Raw genomic sequence first — 21,050 nt, 5'->3', positions numbered from 1 at the left:
ATTAAAAAAAAAAACCTGAGCAATTTGCTACAAAACAAAAGCACCTGGCTTAATGGAGACTATGGAGGCAGGCAGGTAGGTATTTTCTGTCAGGTGGGGGGTGGGGATGCCCCCTTTCTGACAGGAAAGGACAAGGACGCCCTCTGGTCTGTCACTGGCCCCCTCCCTTCCTCTTAACAACCATTATTCCCTAATCTTCCTTCCCAATGGGGCTTGTACAAGTACTTATAGGTCTATAAATATTTATAGATTTCACTTTTCTGTCTGAGCCAGTAGTGGTTGTTATTTTCTAGGGAGGAAAAACAAAAACAAGCCCCAAGAACTACACTGGAGTGGTGGTAGGAGAGAGGCCCAGAGAGACCCTCCTGTACTCGTTTTCCCCAGGACCAGCCTGAGGAATGAGACTTGAGGGGTGATCTCACCTGAGCTAGGATGGAGTGTGAATGTACTAACCTCACCCTGGGCAGGGCGTGCTTTCAGCCCACACTGGCCCCTGTGGTCCTTGTTCTTGGGTGACAGACAGAGCCCAGCCCTCTCCCCCATCACACATACACACTATTGGGGCATTTCAACAAGAGTGAACCTTTCATTTTGTTTCTTTGGTTTGGTTTTATTTTTCTCCACTTTTTTATCTTGTGGATGTGTGCCCCCACCACACATACACACCAGCTTTTTCTAGGGTCCAACTGTCCCCAGCTGCCTGGTTCTAGTAGGTAAACTCCAGATGTCCACCACCTCAAATTGCATGTTTAAACTTGAATGTTTTGGACATGAACATGTGTTGACTGTTGCTGCTAAGTGTGTGTACATGTGTGTGTGTGTGTGCACACGAGTGCATGTGCCCATGATCATGTTTGTGTTGGGGGAGAGGAGTTTGGATCCCAAATTGAAGAGGCCAAGAATTCATTTTTTCAATTTTTTCTAAAAATAAAAGGAGAGAGGAGGAGGAAAGTGGGTGAATTTTTAAAAACTGTCTTGGATACCTATGTGTGTTTTATGTTTTCCTTTTTAATGACTTTTTAAATGCCTGTGATGTGTCCAAGGGACACAACAAGGCTCCCAAACAGGAGCCTACCCACAGTTCTTTCACCCCCTAAGAGATCTTATCCCAGACAGCATTAACCACCCTTGTAAAATAATGTCTGACTGTGCGAAAGAACGCAGTCAGGGCCCAAAACCACTGCCAAAGCAGAGCAGTGTGCACTTTGAGCACTCATTTACAAATGGGAAATCAAGCTGTCTAAAACCTTCCTATAATCGTAAGCTATGTCAACTCCTTTATTAACTCATGTACTATTATGTACTAATAACAACACCTTAGTTTACTTGCAGCATATAATTTAAATGCATTTAGTTTCATGTATGATTTGGCAGTGTTTAAATTGACAGTGTTTAAAGTATTTTCACAAATACTATAAAAAATTGAAGCAAAAATTTAAATTTAAAATGTCTATGATAAATAGTTATAACGATAACTGATTTCATAAAGAATACCTTCAAGTCTTAATGTCTGACGATTCAAAAGGACCACTTTTAAACTTAATGACAATATAGTACTCCAAGTTGCACAGACACTTCCAAGTAAATACTCAAATTGTATCTGCTACAAGACAGTGTTATCTGAAAAATAATCTATGGAATTTTTACACTGTAATTTTTAAACTCAAGATTTAAAGGCTGTACTCAAACTTTCAATTTTAAATAGTAGCAGGTTTTGCATTTTAAAGGATAAAAGAGAATGAGAACAGATAAGAGCAGGGCTCTGTGTGCAGTCAGGGCTCTGTGTCTGCTACCAGACACAGGCACACCCCAGGCAGACATTCCAGACTGCATGATGCATGGGGAGCCTGGGGGAGGAGGACTCTTTCCCATACCCAGCACCCCCTCTATGTGAGATCCTGTCAGGAGGAGGAAGAGAGAAAGAAGAGAAAATAATAAATATTACCAAGCAGGTACTGCAGAATATACTGAGATCCAGACTTCCAGTCTCTGCAAGTTCAACTATTGTCTGTGAATTTAAAAAACAAAACACTTTTTTTACTCAAAACTGAAATGATGCTCACCACCTCTTTTGCTATTACTACGAATCAACATACATGCCATCTTTATCAATCTCTTTCAGCTCAAATAAGATATCCTGACTCATTCTTGCCATTTTATTACTGTATGAAAATCAAAAAACATCAGCACAATTTCTATACAGTCTACCAAAAGGGGAGGAGACTACAGAATTTGTGAAGGTCAGTTAATCATGAGCAGGAACGATTCATTAAGATTTGTTTCCTTTTCAAATGAGCTCTGACTTGTTCTCTTGTTTTGTGTTGAGACAGGGTCTACTGTAGGGGAGACAGGTACCGAGATTATAGGTGTATTGCTCTCCACACCAGCTACAATTGCTCTCGAAATAATCTAAAATGCCTGGTCCAGGTCTACGCTGATGGAAGAGTTTACATGAATTCAGCTTCAAATCCGTGTCATGGAAAAGGACGCCCTACATCAGTCACATACAGAGTACTCTGGCTCCTGGAATGGGGACTTAGCACTATCAGTTTACAGCTTTCTAATTTAACAGGTAATTCACCCAGAATCCTTTGGGGTGGAGGTTAAAGAGCTGTTTCAGATGTTGATCTCTACAAACAACCAGAGCACCCTTGGTAATGGAGAGGAAGTTAAGTCATAAACTGTGAAGCCAAGCATAATGAGGGCACCAGGGTGAACCCCACGGAGAATATGGACAAGAACAGCTCTGCTTAAAATGCCACTAATTCTAAGAGCTTCCTCCTTTTTATCTAAGCCTCTCCTATCAGGGATGAAAACCGGCAGCCAACTGGGTACATCACCACCTTTTTCTTTTGTTCTTCTGTAGCTTTAATAATCCCTGGGTCTGATTTCCAAGACTTTCCAAAATTGTAGAAAAGTGCAACACTATTAGCGAGGAAAGGAAGGTGAATAAATAAAAAGTTGAGATGTATCCAAAGTTAAGGAATCTAAAACAAGTTTTTACATAGAAGTTTATAATCCATATGGTGTTACCATACAAGAGCACCTATCAACCAAAAATGGTGAGCTTTTCTAAACCAAAATATATTTTCCCATACTGTTCATAAGTAAACACAAAAAGATGAAATATGACTTTAATAAATTTAATAAATTTATGTCGCAAAATTTTATACTGATACTTCAAAAGTCAGTAAACATTAAAAAAATTCAGTAGGTCAATATTGCTTTTGAGAAAATGAAGGTATTTTCACATTCAAAGTTAGATACATACTTTTTTCTTGCACCCAAAATAGGAAACTCTTCAGATATCTGTGATGATTAGTGTCCCTATAAGGAAGTGTCCCAATAAGGGATTATCTATATCAGATTGGCCTGTGTATACTTCTCTGGTGGATTTTTTTTCTTTTTATTGATTGTATTTATTTTCATTTGTATCCCTGGGGGAGATGTGGGGGTGTGTGTTGTGGGGGGTTTTGTGTATGTGTGTGCACAGGCACGCACGCGTTGTGTTGTAGGGGATTGTGCGTGTGAGTGCAGTGCTCACAGGACAGGTGAAGGCCCTGGATCCCCTGAAGCTGGAATCATGGGCAGTTGTAAGCCCCTGACCTGGGTACCAGAAACCACACTCTGGCCTTCTAGAAGTACAGCAAGAATAACCCGAGTCATCTCTCTAGCTGCCTGAACTGCGTTTTACTGAGGGAGATCAAAACTAGGATAACAGCATAGTTATATACTTAAAGGGTGCACTTGACTACAGGAAAGCCAATAAATGTTCTCCTTTGCCTTTTTTCAACATATTCAAGTTGATGTTAATTTTAGAAAACATATTTTTAAACCTTCCTAAAATACAGAGTTTTTACCTAATAAAAATACAACAAATGTACTAGGCATTTATAAATATAAAAGAATTAAAAACTATAAAAAATAAATTGCTAAGGCAGTAAGAGTCCTGAAATACAGAATATCTGGTTTACTCAATAGCATTTTCAAGATGCGATGCAGAAAGAATTAACAAGATGTACATGCAATGCTTATATTTCTCATGAAGGCAGTTATAAAAGTAACTTTAATGAAATAATCCTACATGTGTTTGAACACCAAACACCCACATGAAATCCAAGAGAAGCACAAAGGGAAAAGTAAAGGTTCACCATCAGCACTTCCTAAGCAATACCAATTTATAGCCCATTAGTGACACACTGCCTGCCTTTCACACCAGCACCAAGAAACGACTGCCGATTGTTCACGTGGAAAGCATTCTATTACTCACTCAGCTGTGGGCCTTTATGCTTTAGCATCCACAGTGAGAGAGAATGAACTCGACATCACTAACATTTCAGGGTGGCTGTGGCAGGTGATCCCAGCTCAGCCCTGTGTCGGGAAGGAAACCTCAGGCAGGACCCTAACAGGCTCCTGCGCAGGAGTAGTTCATAGCTAAGCCTTTCTCTTGGGCAAAGAAAAGGTGGATGGAGGCAGCCAGGTCAGACGGTGACATGCTGTCATCCTGACACCAAAGCAGACAGAAAATACCAACAATCACCCTACAGCTGATCACAGAAAACATGAAAGTCTAGACAAATTCACTTCAGTTAATCATAGAGAAGATGAAAGACGAAGAGAAAGGGCATAACAATGACATTAGCATACTTTCAAGAAAATAAAATCAAAGAAGAGAAAGGTATATAGCAGCCATAAGCCAAAGAATCCAGTCTCAAAGAAAATACAACCTAAGGACAAAAAGCAAATGAACCAACAATGATCCATAATTAAATCGAACTTCAAGGGAGGGCCAATGAGATGACTCAGTGGGTTAAAAGCACGTGATGTGCAAACATGAACACCTGAGCTCAATCCACACAGCCCACTGGAGAAGACGAGAACCGGCCCCAGCAGTGGTCCTCTGACCCCTACCATGTACCATGGCAGGAACATAACCTGCTGTGCTCATACACAATAATAATAAAAGGGAAATTTTAAGTTTAAATATGAACCCTACCAAATAATTTAAGGATAAGGCAATAAGACAGATAAAAAGGGCACATCTAGAAGAAAACAATTGAGACCAAACAAAACAATTTTATAGGCATAAACTAAGAAAAAATAAACACACACACAGCATAAAAAGGCTAATACAGTCAGGCTGCCCTCAAACTCCCAATCCTACCTCAGCCTCTGAAATGCTGTGAAGAGAGGTGTGCTCCCCATACCCAGAAATCTTCAATCTTAATGACTTCTTTCTGGAATAAAGAGGAGTTTCTATCTGACTGTTCAATCTTTTGACTGCACCCCCGAGCTTCAGCAGAACCAGAGAGATGCACTCACGACCAGGCACTTATGAGTACAAGTCTAGAGGTGACCTGGTCCCGAAACCTAGTGTCTGTCAGTGGGTGTGCGCTTACACCTGCATGTTCACAAGATTCACTTCTAAATGCCAACCTTACAAAGGTTAGAAGAAAATGCTCTTTTAAAAGTAAAAATGCTGATTTAAAAAATATATTTATTGTTAGTGCTTTTGACTTTCAGTCAGTACATACTAAGGTTCAATGTCTAAGAAAGAAACCCAAACCAGTACACACAGAGCCATAGCCACAAAGTGACGAGGGAGAACTGACGTGCACCAGGAGGAATTGCTAAGTACATCAATACAGCAGGAAACTTAGCAGTTCTCTCCAGTGCTGAGCTCAGGCAATGCGAGAGTGACCTGGAGAGCCAGAACACTCGGTCTCACGAGCAGAACGTACTGAAAAAGTACAGAGTACTCCTTTCGAACTTGAGTTAGAGGACAGACTAAGAACTTACAAAGAGCTCAGTGGCACAGGCCTACAGTCCAAGGTCCATGGAAGCGGAGGCAGAATGCCCTTGACAAGAGAGTTCCAGGGAAGGCTGGGCAACATCATAAAACCTCAAAACCAAACAAGCCACATGGTGTGGTAAACAAGTTCAAGTGTACTTACAATCCCAAATTATACTGTTTTAAAAAATATGTTATGGCCTGGCGGTGGTGGCAGAAGCAGGCACATGTCAGTGAGTTTGAGGCCCATATGGTCTACAAAGTGAGTTCCAGAACAGGCAGGCCTGGACTGTTACACAGAGAAACACTGTCTCGAATTAGACAAAAAAAAAAAAAAAAAGTTTTATGCTGGGTGTGGTGATACACACCTTAAATCCCAATACTTGGGAAGCAGAGGGGAACAGCTCTCTATGAGTTCAAGGCCAGCCTGTCTACCTAGTGAGTTCCAGGACAGCCACCTGTTTCAAAAATAAAAAAAATAAATAAACAGTAATAGTAAGTTAGGATTTTATGTTGATAATTTGGTGATGTTAGCACATGATATATGCTGATACATAATAGTACTGTTTTTAATGAAGCAAAAGAGAGTCAGTATGTGTAAAAGGAAATTAATCACTACCTACTAACTTTTTGTTTTGTTTTTTTGTTTTTTGTTTTAAAGTGAGATTAAGAAAATCCTTGTGGAATCCTACTACTTGGTTAGAAAGCTGAAACAGTAGGATTGCCATGAGTTCAAGTAGAGTTTGTGCTCTATGACAAGACCCCATTGCAAACAAGACCAAGGGGGATTGTCTTTAGAGAAAATAGTTGGACATTAAAGCATGGAAACTTTGATAGGAACTGTTTGATAAAAAGTTAAAATACTTTGACAGCTTTCAATTCTAGTTTTACCAAAGACCATCTATATGGCCTTGGGGTCCTAAGGCTTAAATTTTCCCATCAAGAAAAGGAATTAACACTGGCTTACAAGATATGGGCTAATGTTCATTTTTTTTTTAAGTTGATATTTATTTATTATGTATACAGTGTTCTGCCTGCAGACCAGAAGAGGGCACCAGATCTCATTATAGATGGTTGTAAGCCACCATGTGGTTGCTAGGAATTGAATTCAGGACCTCTAGAAGAGCAGCCAGTTCTCTTAACCTGAGCCATGTCTTCAGATCTGGTAAATGTTTCTTAAAACTTAGTTAACATTGGCTGATATTGTTTGTGGCTGTTAAAAACAGGTTTTAAAATCAACCTGCTAAATATAAATACTTACAAGCATTATTTATATTAGTTCTTGTTTTCCTAGGAATACTGCTTCACTGTAACAAATCACGAGCTCAGTCCTAATGACAAATCATCAAACATTTGCTTGGAAAGGGCTGTCATTTAAACACATCCTTTTACAGCAAAGGATATCATTCCAAAACCAGAAGAACCATGTCACATACATCCAGAATTTGGTTGCCAAATATATCCCAAGAGGCAATGCACTGTGCATCGAATGATCAAAAAAGGACCTGTAAAAAACATACATTTTATAAAAAAAAATAAGTGCTAAAGTTCATTATAAAATGAATAGAGAATAAAATTACAAAGCGAAAGGTATTTAAATACTGAGATTGTTTTCATAGTAACAATTAGTTTGGCAAGATTCTCTTAACCTACCAAGAACTAAACTATATTTCACATACTTTGCGACTTTAGACTGTCAGTGTATCCCAGGTTGTTGCACTTCAGTCTACAGCAACTTCATCATCAGCACATTACTCAAGGACGTTACAGTTCTGGCACACGAGGACAAGGCTGCTCATCCCTCCTAACCCACCCCATTCAGCTAAGGACGGGCACATCTTCTCAAGGAAGATGAACTGGCTGACTCACTGCAACTGCAGGCTTGTACTTCTAATACTCCCTTAGGAAGAAATACTGATAAATGCCAGCACAAACAGAACCCTTTAACCATGCAGACCAAGTAGTCTTGCTGTTTTCCTCCTTATTGGCCTGTCAGAGCTCCTGACTATCAGATGAACTAACCAGCTCCTTCTGAGAACTGACACCAGTGGATGACTAGTTCTCGAAAACTCCAGAGAAAATGAGATGCTAAATGAAGGCAAGTGAGGTAGAAGATGTGGGTCACAGACACCCTCCTGGGTTTGCTCAACAGGGCAACTTTTAGGGCAAAAAGACTTAATAAGAAAGGAAATGGTCAGTGCTTAAAGCAAGGAGAGAAAAGACTTTTAAAAGGCTAAGCTTGCTTCATGATTGTATAATGATAGTCCACTCTGCTATTAAAGTCAGAGCCCATTGCTCTTAATGTCAATGAAGAAAGGCAATACCTATAGCAAAGTAGATATAATAATTACCTAAAAATCAATATTTTAACTATTTCTAAGAATATTTTAACTATTTTCACTTCAAAAATCATATGCTACAATTGTCATTAAAAGATCTTTTGAATAATTTTAATAATGTTAAAGACCTAAAGATTTCACAAATTATCAATAAAGACAATATTCTAAACATAGAAAATATTAACTTGACATTGCAAGGTACAAATTATGTTCTTTCATAAATTTCAAGTTAACAATAACATACTTACTTGGAAAGAAATTGTACTGTAGCCCAAACACCACCATACATGAGCCCTTTAATGAGCCAAGAGTCAATATTTAGGTCTGCTATAAACCCAACCAGCCAAATAACCAGGAATGGAGTTCCTAGCATTACTTTCTGCCGAAATTCCTGTAAAACACAAACATTACAAAGTATTTGTATGTTTCAAATGACAACGTTAACCTCAGCTATCTTTATGAAAGTATGCAACCAAAAGTAAAATTCATGCCTTCAAATCTCCTGTAGTGTTCAGGTAGTACACAAAAACCAACACCTAAAAAGGAGTTTTTTAAAATTGTGGAAAATAAGAATAGAAGTTGAAATTATGGGATTGAGTTCTACACAGCCATACATAAGACAACAAACAGTAGGACAGATTAAGATGGCTAGTTAGAAAATAACTTATAACATTTTAATAGAGGCTTTGCTAACTACAATCAGAATGACCATGTATGGTCTCATAACATTATCATGTAGTAGAAAACTGAAGATGCTTAACTTGGAGAAGGCATTCAAAATGGTATTTTAATAGCATATTAAAACTATAAAACTATAAAATGAAATAAAGAGTAAAACCAAGTTCACTGGGTAAAAGTACTTGCCACACAAATCTGATCACTTGAGTCTGATCCCTGAAACCTACGATGAAAGTGTGGAACTGATTCCCCAAAACTTGTCTTCTGACCTCTATACATGTACCATGTCTGTAAATGTGTGTGGACATACATGCATGTGTATACATACACACACAAAACAACAAGAATCAGCAGGGTTTCCTAGACCACAGAGTGGAAGAATAGGTTTTGTGGGATATTACTTTGGTTATTTGGTGGGTTATGAATGTTTGTCATTATTATATATAGGAATATAGGATTAAAAAGACAACCATGAACCTGTTTTATATTGGTATGGATTTTTTGGCATATTGATACAAATTTAATTTTTATACTTATGTACAAAATTAAATATACATACTGTATATGTATGTCTATTCTTGTTTAAGGTATTATACCTATGCAGTTCATTTAAAAATATGATGTATAATTAAGAATGCAGGTTAGTAGAAAGTCATCTATATTAATCAAACTTAGGTATGTTTTCAAAGTTAAACAAATACATTTTAGATAGATGTTCTTCAAATGCTTTAGAAACCTACAGAATATGGCATTTAAGATGTTTAATAACCTAAGGCTTTCCATGACAGTGAAACATGTCTGCTCTTGGTAGCATCAATCTACTTCATAAAATAATGATGAGGATCAAAGAACCTCCATGTGGAGTTTGCTTTTACTTTGGCCAAGTTAGCCACTGGGCAGAGAAGCTGTTTTTGCCTTAACTGTTGAGAGTATGCTGTACAAACTGGACAAGCAGAACACAAAGGAAAGTGATGGTTAAACTTTGTCAAGACAATGTGGGACAGCCCTTCAAAATTTCTGCCTCATAGAAAGATCTGCCAGATACTCTAGGCTTATAGATGGATGCCCCAACATTGCAGAGGAACCTTGGGTGACTGTCCAGATAGCCAGAAGTCTTTATTGTTCCTATAGTTTTATAAGTTGCTTGCTTTTGCACTTCCTGTTTACTCAGGTAATATTAGATCTTTCTGGGGTCTAGGATGGAGTTGAAGACTAGATAGTTATAATCATAGCTTTCTTTAGTTATGATAGAAGGTAAAGTAGGTATAAAAAAAACATTAGACTCACCAAGAGAGGATAAATAATGGAGTATTTTCTTTGAATTTGGCAAACACAAAATGGATTGTACACTGTAAATCTAATTCTTACTTGATAATTGATCCTGTAGTATATAGCTTTACTGTGTTAAAGTTAATCTTTCTTTTAATTTAGACAAAAAGGGGGAAAATGTGGAATATTACTTTAACTAGGCAAAGATATGTTACATTTGTTTGTGTTGCATTTGTTCAACAATGTAAAGATATGTTGCTTTGCCGGCCTAAGGCACTTGATGAGCCTAATAAAAAGCTGAATGGCCACTAGGCAGTAGAGGGATTGGCAGGGCTGGCAGGCACAGAGAATAAGTAGGAGGAGAAATCTAGGCTTGGGGGCGGGGGGAGACTACAGGAGTCAGCTAGGCACCCACCAGGTGGATGGAGTAGAACATATAGAATGAAAGAAAGATAAGCTCTGAGGCAAAACGTAGATGAAGAGAAAGAGGTGAAATTAAGTTATAAGAGCTAGCTAGAAATGAGCATAAGAAAAGGCCTAATAATAACTAATAAGTCTCTGTCATGATTTGGAAGCTGGTTGGTAGCTTAAAGAAAAGCCTGTTACAACAGGCTCTGAACACCTATCAAGTCTGTGCTCAGAACTCCAGAGGTGCTTCTGTATCCTTTGTAGACTGAGCTCATTATTGCAAGTCCACACTTGTAATATACTGACACAGTGGCATATAGATTTCTGTGTGAGCTTAAGTTTTCATGCCTCTGCGATAAAAGCAACTCTACACTATATGGATCACAAGTTGTTTTCTGTATAACTGTATTACAATCTCCCCAGCAACATTTGAGCAATCCAGTCTTTGTGCATCATCAGATATGTCTTTAGACTTTTTTCTTATCTCTATGTATGTACATACTTGAGAGAGCGCATTTTGCTATGTAGCCCACAATGGCCTAGAAGTCTTGACCCTCCTACCTCAGCCTCCCAAGTGCTAGATTACATACACCTTTAATCCTAGAACTTGGGAGGCAAAGGCAGGGAGATCTCTGTGAGTTCAAAGAAAGCCTGATCTATATAACAAGTTCTAGGCTATCCAGGGATGTACAAACCATGTCTCAGAGCTACTGAAGGAAAAACAAGAAACGAAACTTCTAAGCTCAAGTCACTATAACACACAGTGATACAACTGCAGGACAGGATGAAGGGCTCTTGCATATGTGTATGTGTAGAGTGTGCAGGTGCATGGGTCAGCTGTCTTCCCCTACTGTGTTGTTCCTGACGTACAGAGTCACAGCCTCCTCACTGTTCTGCTGTTCTGACTAGTCCAGCTTGCTCCATGGATCCCCTTCTTCTGGTGCATTGGGATCATGGGGTTGTGGGATGTGATTCTAGGGATCCAACCTCCAGCCCTCAGACTTGAGAGACAAGTACTCGACTTGCTATGCCATCTCCCCAGCCCTTGAAACTCTTTCTCTCAGTTTTAAGATTTACTTTTTATTTTTTAATTGTAAGTGTCAGGAGGAAGTAAATGACTGCAGCTGTCTCTAGAGGCCAGAGGGGCTGGAATTACAAAGTGCTGTGAGTTGCCCTATCAAGTACTCTGCAAAAACACTGTGTGTTCTTAACTACTGAGCCACCTCTCCAGCCCCCAAAGCTCTCTTTTTTACAGAGAAACAATATCCAAATATATAACCTTAAATATGGTAGTAAGGAAATTTATATATTAATATACCATCATCTTTAAATTAAAAGTAGCTTTCATCTGATCCTATAGAAAAAATAAAAGTTTGGAATATTTACATTCAGCAAAATCAAAGATTACAGCACTTTCTAGAGTAAGTCAAGTTATTCTCACCACTAGACTAATTAGGGCATGGTGTGGAACAAGGTGTTCTAAAGTACAGAAGACAGTGAAATTAAAATAAATAAGTTTCTATATCAGCTAGTGAATGATGAAAGTGTTAACAAGGACAAAAAAAAGTTCATTATCCTTCTCTGTGAAGTTACAGAACACGAGTGTAAGTTAACAAACTCTAAACACAGCTATAATCACATCAATGGGACAGACAGGGACATTCCACTTGATCAGGGAGCTTGAATTTTTATACACAAATGAGCTTCTGCTTTCAAGTGTACCACACTTTCATCAAAACGTCTGTTTCTGTCACACTGCAAATGGTCACATTAACCTCTGTGTATTTTAGTATTGCCACTAGTAATACTCAATTTTCTGTCAAATTAATAACAAAGAACAACTAATATCACTCACATGACTATTGTCAAGCTAAAAATACTGCTATTATTTAATTATTTAAGCACATTTTTTAAAATGCCAGTTAAGTAATATCTTCTTTTTTACTGGAAATACTGTTTTCTAAGGAACACAGACTCTGTGTTTAGGAAAACGTTTTCAAATTTTAAAATCCTATTATAAGAAGACAGTTAAGCCAACAGTCATAAATTTTAAAACTGAAGGCTTGTGGAAGAAAATGGACTTTCTATGAAACAGCCCACAATGGAAGCGCTCTCTCTCTATGCTACCTACCCTTTTTTCACAAAGAACAAGCAGCTCAGCTAATCAGACCACAGCACTCAAAGACTCACAGGGAGACTGAGATGGTCCACAATGCGCTGTCTGTCACATTAGCAAATGCGCATGCACGTGGAGCACTTTCGTCTACAGGACCCATTCTCCTTGAGTATCATACAACACAGACAAGAAACTGCTACGTACTCCATTTTATCCTTCAAACATTACAGTGGGGAATGTAAAAATTAAGGTATTTACACCAAGTAAGCTACAGACTGAAGACTGAAAGCTTTTCAGTCTCGAGTTACCTTATCGGCCTTCAGCTTTCTAAGGAAAGATGGGTTGTCGTACCCTTTCGCTTGCCTTGCCTCTTGCAAATGGTTGATCATCCACACGTTTTTTCTTTGCTTTGCCAAATCAAGTGCTGATTCACCCTGGTAATGTAAATAGAAGATACTCACATTAAAAAGAAAACTAATATTTTCATTAATAGCTTTTAAAGAAATTTCATTAAAATAAATTGACTAAATTCATTTGGTTTCTGACATCATATAAATCAATTTAAAATCTAAATCATTACATACCTGTTATCATTTCCCATTCAAAACACAACAGGAAATACATTTTTTTCATCTTACACTATAGACTCTATTTTTGCTTGCATTTTGACAAATTAGAGAGCAAATCAAAAAGTAGGTGTTTTAGGACCTGCTGGATCAGAGGCTATCATTAAGCTTTTCAGTTAGGCACAATCCTTACAGCTTCACTAACAAAGGAAAACATCCTCACACTGTACCAAGTTGTCAGAAGTCTGCTTTACTTCAGAGATGGTGGGAGTCTTAAGAGATTCGGGAAGAAAAGGCAAGTCAACTTCTACTTCAACCACTGTTCTGGCATTCAACCTACAGAAACTCGTCTACCCACAGAGGAGTTCCCAGAGAACAGGAGAGCAATGGGAAGGGATCACTGCATCCCGGCTAGAAGCTACGAGGTCCTTTAATACTCTAACAAGAATGCCAGGAGTGCAGTAACAAGTAAGAAACAAGAAGTACACAACTTAGTCCTAGATGCTCCTTTTAACTTTTATTAACTTAAATTTCCTACTTCTTTTGTAAATTAGACACCTACATTTCTGATCTATTTAATGTCCTCTATTTATCTGATTCTTTAAATAAAAAAGATAAAACTGCCAAAATTTGAAGAATGATCCTCAAATTATTTTTTAAAAAAAAATTGAAATTTTACTTCAAAATACTAGATTAAAAGAAACAGGGAGTACTAAGGTACTTATTAAGTACAGAACACAGTGTTTTTTAAAAAAAAAAAAAACAAACAAACCAGAAATCAAGCATAACACTACCGTACAGCAACAAAGAATTATAAACAAACAAACAACAACAATAAATTTCTTTCAAAAGCTCAAGCAGATTTTTAATACAAAACCCAATGGTATTTAATAAGGAACGGGCTAATCTAGGTGAGCCTTCCACAAATAGGGATATTTATTTTAGATATTCCTTGCTTATTCCAGAATTCCATCACCTAAGTTTTCAGAACCAGCTAATTAATCCAAACTATAAATATTACCTGAATTATAGCAATCCCTTGGGTAACAACTCCCAGAATATCCTGCAGTTGCCTCGGTCCAGCTGAGCACCCCTTCCACTAGAGGGCCATGTGACACCTAAGGATTGCCTAGACAGAAAGATTGAGGGAGCTTTAAAAACCTTTCAACTCCTCTATTCATCTGACCATGTTTGTATAGTTCTTTTTTTCAGCTGGTAAAATAAACAAACAATTCAAGAGTTGTACTAAAACCAGGGTTCAGAATCAAGTCTATATTAGATTACTCCATGTTGCAGCAAAAATCGTAAGTAATACTAATAAATGTTCCATGAGGAAGAAGTCACATGGAGTATTTATAGACTATGTCACTGGTGTAAACAGCATTTTTTCAGGGGTTTTGGTCAAATAACCATGGCTAAGATGGAAGATCACTTGAAGTTATGCTTTGGTGGGACTGAATCTCACTGTCAAAACTAACACTAGTTAGAGACCATCGAGGTCCAGGTATTTGTGAACTAACGAACAACTACATTCTCCAAGGATTCTCACCTCCTCCCAAGAAGTTCCAGGAGACCTTCTGTCTACTGACATCCTCTGACAGTTTTAGAAAGAAAGGACTGGGCATGCTTAGGTCACTCAGGTCAATTGTTCTTCCCAAATTAAAATTTCTAACTTTATGTATATAACTACAACTGCATGATAAAATCTTTAAAAATTAACAAATTTGTTTCTTCTTATTCTTAGAACACAAATTACTTTTTTACCCTATGGTTAATATTAAACCATAACTTTAATGCTTTGGTTGTAATATTCTTTTGATACTTATCCAATGAAAGCCAAAAATCTTCTTCCCCACCAAAATGCTATCATAATAATATTTTAAAAGTCTAAGGGTTTATGGGTCTATGTCATCCTAGATCTTTGTGAACCTAATCTGGTGTATTTGGCTACTTCTTATCCTTCTAAATATCAACTTTAAAATATTTTAAAGTTAACTATTGTTAAAGTAATCTTCAAAAAAATAAGTTGTCTTTTTTGATAGAAGAAATTTGTTTTAGATAAAGGAATTTAATTCCTTTCCCAAACAAGTAATTTACAGAAGCAATTTCTAGTTAACCTAGATATATTTAAAAGAAACTTAATCTTGTTTTTAAAATAGTTATTTCAGGAAAGGACTGAATAATTAAATAATTATAGCACAGAAAATGTTTTTGATCTTGGCTGAAGAATGCAACGTTTTATAGATTTAAAAATCAAATCAAGATTTGCAGCTACAGCCTACCCTTACAATTCAATTTTATTTTATATTTTTAAAGATATAGTTATTTTATTGTATGTGGATTAGTGTGTATATATACACAACATGATTGCCCGGGTGCTTGCCAAAGTCAGAAGAGGGTGTTAGATGCCCTGGAATTGGAGTTGGTGCTGGGAAATGAACCTGGGTCCTCTACAAGAGCATCAAGTGCTCCTAACTTCTGAGCCATCTCTCCAGCCTCTAAAATTCATTTTTATTAAGAAGATCTTTCCTAGTATTTAAAATAAAAACATAAATAAATATTGTCAAACCTATGAATAAAGGATAATGTTGAGGCGTTTCAACATTTGCAGTGACCTAAACAATGAGCTTTCTACTGCACAGTGAAAAGGCACCCTTCATGCAAAGCTCACAAACCAGTGAACCTCTATCTCCCTCAGCTCAAAACAGGACTTTCCTTCAGCACTCACAGCCTCAGCGCGTGTCAGGAGACAAGTCAGCTAAAACAGAAGCTGCCTCACCGACTCTCAAATATAGTCTACCGTGTCGCCCCTACACGAAAATATTATAGATATTATCTCAAATCCTTTCAGTTAGTTCCATCTCTACTCCTTGGCTAAGCTAAGAAAAACCACCAGTCTAAAGGACTTTCCAATCTCTCCATTATCTTAATGATTCAATGACTCCTTCAACAAAATTGTCTCTAAGACAAAAAACACATCCTATGGCAGTCTATACACCCTCCTGTATCCTAGGACTTGAACAATGATTAAGCATCTAATCTAGCATTTATACGCCTCTCAAGTTGCCTCTTGCTCACTGTACTTCTAAGCCAAACCCAGCTAACAACCCTAAAACTCAGCATCCAAAACTTCCTAGGCCTTGCAGTGTTTGTAGTTCTTCACATGGAAAACCTGCTGACCATTTATCTCTGCAAACTGATTCCTTCTCTTCATTACATCCACGAAAACATCATCTCCGAGGAGTTCTCATAATATTGCTAGCACCATCTCAGCCCTGCTACTCAACTGCATCTGATCATGAATTTACTACTTTATTCTTCAACAGAATGTATGTTCTGAGACAACACAGACCTTAATCTGTCTTGAACATTGAGACAACCTACCAAAGAACCAATATTTACTGAATAAAAGGGAAAAAATGGTTTCTATCTGAAGTGGTGACTAACACTTCAAGTATACATAGAATGACAGATCCTAATAGAAAGAGCATTTCATTCTTATTTTCTCCCTTTAACTGTATGAAAAGAACATTTAGAAACAAAAAACTCTTTCTTAGTAAAATGGACAGAGATATTTTTCCCTCAAAGCTATAAATGTTGCTTGAGCAAATGAATTATTTCCTTTAGCTAGACTGTCCTCCAGAAGGCGTTACAAAGCATTACTCTTGATCACATTGCTAGGCTAGAGTGTATAATTCAGGGGTAGAATGCTTGCCTAGCACGCATGAAAACCTGGATTCAGTCTCTTTTATGAGTATGGGGACTTTTTTCTTTTTAAACAACAGTCAACAATAGGCAAAAGTGAATCTGTGCCAGATAAAATAATTTAAAAAGGCATAAGTTTAAACAGAATGTCTATAGGCACATTAGTAAGATCAATCATTTGGCAATGTAGACTCTACAAAGTATTCTGATCTTGATTCCTTATAGGTAATATGCCTGAACATAAAGTACAAAAAAGAAAAAAAACTAAACATTATGTGAATACTTTCAAATACCTCTACTCTTATCATTACCTTTTTGTTGAAATTCATTATAAACTTTTCTATCTTACCAACATTAAAGGTTTATGCAATGGTTGGTAGGGACCACAACTTTTCATTAATTATTTTAGAAGATGTTAAAATTTTCATGTTGCAAATACTTAAAGAGCACGACTGAATTGTCCTATCGTTTTATGAATATAGCACTGGTTTCAAATTAGAGAACCGTATAGCCATCTTGCTTTCATAATTATTTGGTATACTGTAAGTCAAATGCATTAATATGGCAATTAGGAAAAAGCAAACTGAAATTAATTGCTTACAGAATTGGTTCTTTTTTTTTTCCAGTGATGTAAGCAATATCTTGAAATGTACTTCTAGTACATGACCCTCACGACTGGACATCTAGAAGTCAGAGAGAGTGAAATGGAAAGGAAGGCAAATGACAAAAGAAGGGGAATCCTTCTTTTGGCCTGGGCTAAGCACAGTTCACTAAAGCCAGTGTTTTAAAAGTTTTTTGCAAAGACAAACATTTCTCTAACATTTCTAAAGTAGCAGAACAGTACACTGGCTGTCATAAATGTCAGTTTAAGCAAAACTGAAGACTACACAAATCTTCACTCTTTTAGCCAACAGATATTTGCTAAGTACCCATCCCATGTCAGTATTATGGAATACCAACTTTCCCTTTTCCACGTGTTTAGTGAACCATTCTGATTATCCCGGGTAGGAATAAGACTTAGAAGTTTAAAAAGTAGAAAGAAAAATCTATCAAATTTATAGTTTATAATATTTAAACTAAACTCAAAATTTGTAATTAGACTATTTCTAGAAATTCCCTAAGCTATGAAATAAAAGTTAAAAAAAAAAAAAAGACGGTCCAAGCCATTTTTAATAGACTAAGCTTCTCTTCTTAAAGTAACCCAGTAAAGGAAGAATTTTCACCAGAACATAAAGAGATGCCTTGATCCAGCAAGAGGTACCCACTTTTTGATTCGCTATTTCAGGTTAGTATTAGCTTAAGCTCCCTTTACATTTAATTAGCATATATCCTTTATGCATTTATAAAACATGGCTCAGAAAATACTACATATTACAGCTAATTCTTAAAAACAGTTTTCAAGACAGTGATTCCTGACAGTATTTGTAGCTATTCCGACTACTGCTAAAGGACACAGTGGATCATAAGCCTTTAAGAATGCAAAAGATGAATCAAAAACTTGAGAACCAACTTTTGACACTTATTTATGCTGTGTTTGCATGTGCACGAACATATGACACAGCACATGTGAAGGCTGGAGTGCAACTTAAAAGCTGTCCCTTCCACCGTGTCATGAAGGGAGATCTCGGGTCATTAGCCTTGGCAGTTGGTGCCTCTTGCCCCGAGTCATCTTGCCAGTCCCTCAGCAAAACCTTGTGTTCGTAGACAATTTATGATGCCTATAAATCCCCCAAATTCAAGTGTACATACTAAATTGTACTTGGCTTAGATTAATTCTGTGTACTTATCTTGGGTTAACTTGCGATATACTCTATAAACATCACAAAAGTTTTTTTTTTTAAATCGAATTTAAGTCTTATTCTTTAAAGAAATAAGTTACCAAAATGACAAAGTCAAAGAAATACTAGAATGTATTATGAATGATGTCTCTCCTATGGCTGTTAGATGGTGTGAAGGTATGATGGCATGCAGGACGGTCAGAGGACATCTTTGGGGAGCTGATGCTCTCCTTCCACAGGGATGGGTTCTGGGAGTCATTCACCTTGGGTGGCCAGCCTTTTACAAACAAGTGATTTTAGCAGCTGTGACATTCTCTGACGGGATAATGTGTTTTGTAACTAAACACTTACAAGCAACAATATTCTTAAGAAACCAGAAAGCTATTGTCCTTCATTTATAAAAGTTAGAAGCATGTAATTTTTAAAATCCAGTACAATTCCCTAATAAAAGGCCACCTAAAACTAAAAATATTTAAATATAAGATGAAAATATATGACTCAAGTTTTTAAAACAAATTATTTCACAGAGACAAATGATTAAACTACAAAAAAAGTTCTCCTAATGTTCAGTCTTAAAAAAGCAAACAAGAAAACCACATGCTTTATGAAGAGACTCCTATCCGTGTCCCCCTCCTCCTTCAACAGCAATACGTATTTACCTTGACATTTTGGGCGTCCACATTCCCTCCAGCTTCAAGAAGGAGACTAATGACTGTGGTGTTCCCTGCTAGAACTGCCCAGTGCAGAGCAGTGTTTTTGTGATACTTGTCACCAAGGTTAACTGAAACATTGAATGTTAAAAGCAATCTAGTTGGATCCACACTGAAAAGGAAAAAAACAAACAAACAAACAACAACAACCCTAATTTCAATTATCGGAATCATTACAAAGACTACACTGATTGTGGCTGCATTCTCATTCCATCCTGGAACACAACTATTCTAGCCTCTTAATATTACAATTAATAATTAAATAATGTGCCACCCTATATAAAGTAATATGGTGCCAAGAGACAGCATACTTGGTCCCAAGTTCCCTACTTTTAATCTAAGAATTCATGTTATTAACACCTACACATTTAAAGAATAAAACATACTTCATTCCAATTCGGAGTGATAAAAAATGATTTAAAATAACTTAAAAGTGAATACATAAAACTTTACAGTGTGATTACATGAAAAGGTAATTACCTTTAAAAAAAGTCAACTGTTCTTGCCCTCTCAGAATTAAGAGGCTTCCTTCTGTCCTGCACTAGTCACTACTGCAGGAGCTTTCCAGAGCACTGTGTATAGAATCTGCTGCTCTCTAATCACGTGTCTCAGAGTGTTATGCTGAAGTGATGGTTACATACCTATGTGTTCTATAAGCTGCCCACATTAAAGGCGTCATTCCGTTCTGATCCATCATATCTACATCCTGATAATAAAGACAGCAGAATTTTAAGATCCTAACCAAAACTAGTTGGAAATATCTAATTTATACATTATACAATCTGAAACATTACTATAATCAAGAATGCTTCCTGAAAACTTCTCTCTTAACTTTAAACTGAAACTAAGTTCTATGACTAATTAGTCTAACTGGTTTACAAATTATGCTTTCAGACTTCCCCTTTAATATTTTATATTCAAAGATCATTTAAAGAATATTTAACATAAAATAGAAAAAGAACATTTAATGTAAAATTTACATTTAAAAACATTTAATGTAAAATGTTTTATATTTAAGATATTTTAGAATTCTAAGTGGTCTTCAAACACTATTATTACACAATCTTAACTTAAAGACAATTTTTAATAATCTTTCACAAGATGAAATTTGCTATGTGACATTGTTTTGTAGTTTTCATTTTCCAGAGGGAAGAAGATATATAGTTTTATATCTTAATTTCCTTGACAATTTTTAGGTACTTATAAATATTATACCCATTTAGTCACACAATATTATGTCTAAACACTTTAAGTATGTATTGCTTTTTCATGTAGAAAAATTACTCAGGAAAAAACTAATTTAAAAACTTAGACCATCATATTTTATCTTTCAAATATTAAAAAAAAATACCATACTACTGAAGTTTTGTTCTTTGATCTTTGGGTTACTTTTTTCCTCGAGGGTCGCTCTATTTTGTGATGATGTCTTACCCTGTAGTCCAGGCTGGCCTGGCATTAACCATGCAGCCCCGGCTGGGCTCAAACTTGTGGTAGTGTTCCTTCCTGCCTCTCAGCCTGCCAAGCAGTGCCAACACACCCAGCATTGTTTGTGTGTCCCCCTCTCATCTGTGTGCTCGATATGTACGCCTCTACAAGCACATTTGTCCACGTCTGCTGGTGTAGAGGCCAGAAGAAGGTATCGGCTGTCTTCTTCTAAAGCCACCACTCCATTTCCCGAGACAAGGACAGC

General features: G+C 36.9%; 1 protein-coding gene across 1 annotated transcript in view; it reads right to left on the bottom strand.

Moving 5' to 3' along the window:
- The window catches only part of Zdhhc17 (zinc finger DHHC-type containing 17), a 64,259-nt gene that overhangs the window by 9,257 nt on the left and 33,952 nt on the right, over positions 1–21,050 (bottom strand). Inside the window, exons 6-12 of the mRNA XM_005358077.2 lie at positions 20,002–20,066; positions 19,310–19,472; positions 12,910–13,035; positions 8,379–8,521; positions 7,196–7,296; positions 2,844–2,968; positions 1,946–2,008 (exon numbers count right to left, since the gene is read on the bottom strand). Coding sequence (XP_005358134.1) covers positions 1,946–2,008; positions 2,844–2,968; positions 7,196–7,296; positions 8,379–8,521; positions 12,910–13,035; positions 19,310–19,472; positions 20,002–20,066 — 786 coding nt within the window. The remainder of the gene's footprint in view (positions 1–1,945; positions 2,009–2,843; positions 2,969–7,195; positions 7,297–8,378; positions 8,522–12,909; positions 13,036–19,309; positions 19,473–20,001; positions 20,067–21,050) is intronic.

The sequence above is a fragment of the Microtus ochrogaster genome, chromosome 24 (genome assembly GCF_000317375.1).
Source record: "Microtus ochrogaster isolate Prairie Vole_2 chromosome 24, MicOch1.0, whole genome shotgun sequence".
Classification (NCBI taxonomy): domain Eukaryota; kingdom Metazoa; phylum Chordata; class Mammalia; order Rodentia; family Cricetidae; genus Microtus; species Microtus ochrogaster.
Note: the sequence above shows the minus strand (reverse complement) of the source record. Positions and strands in the feature narration are given on the sequence as shown.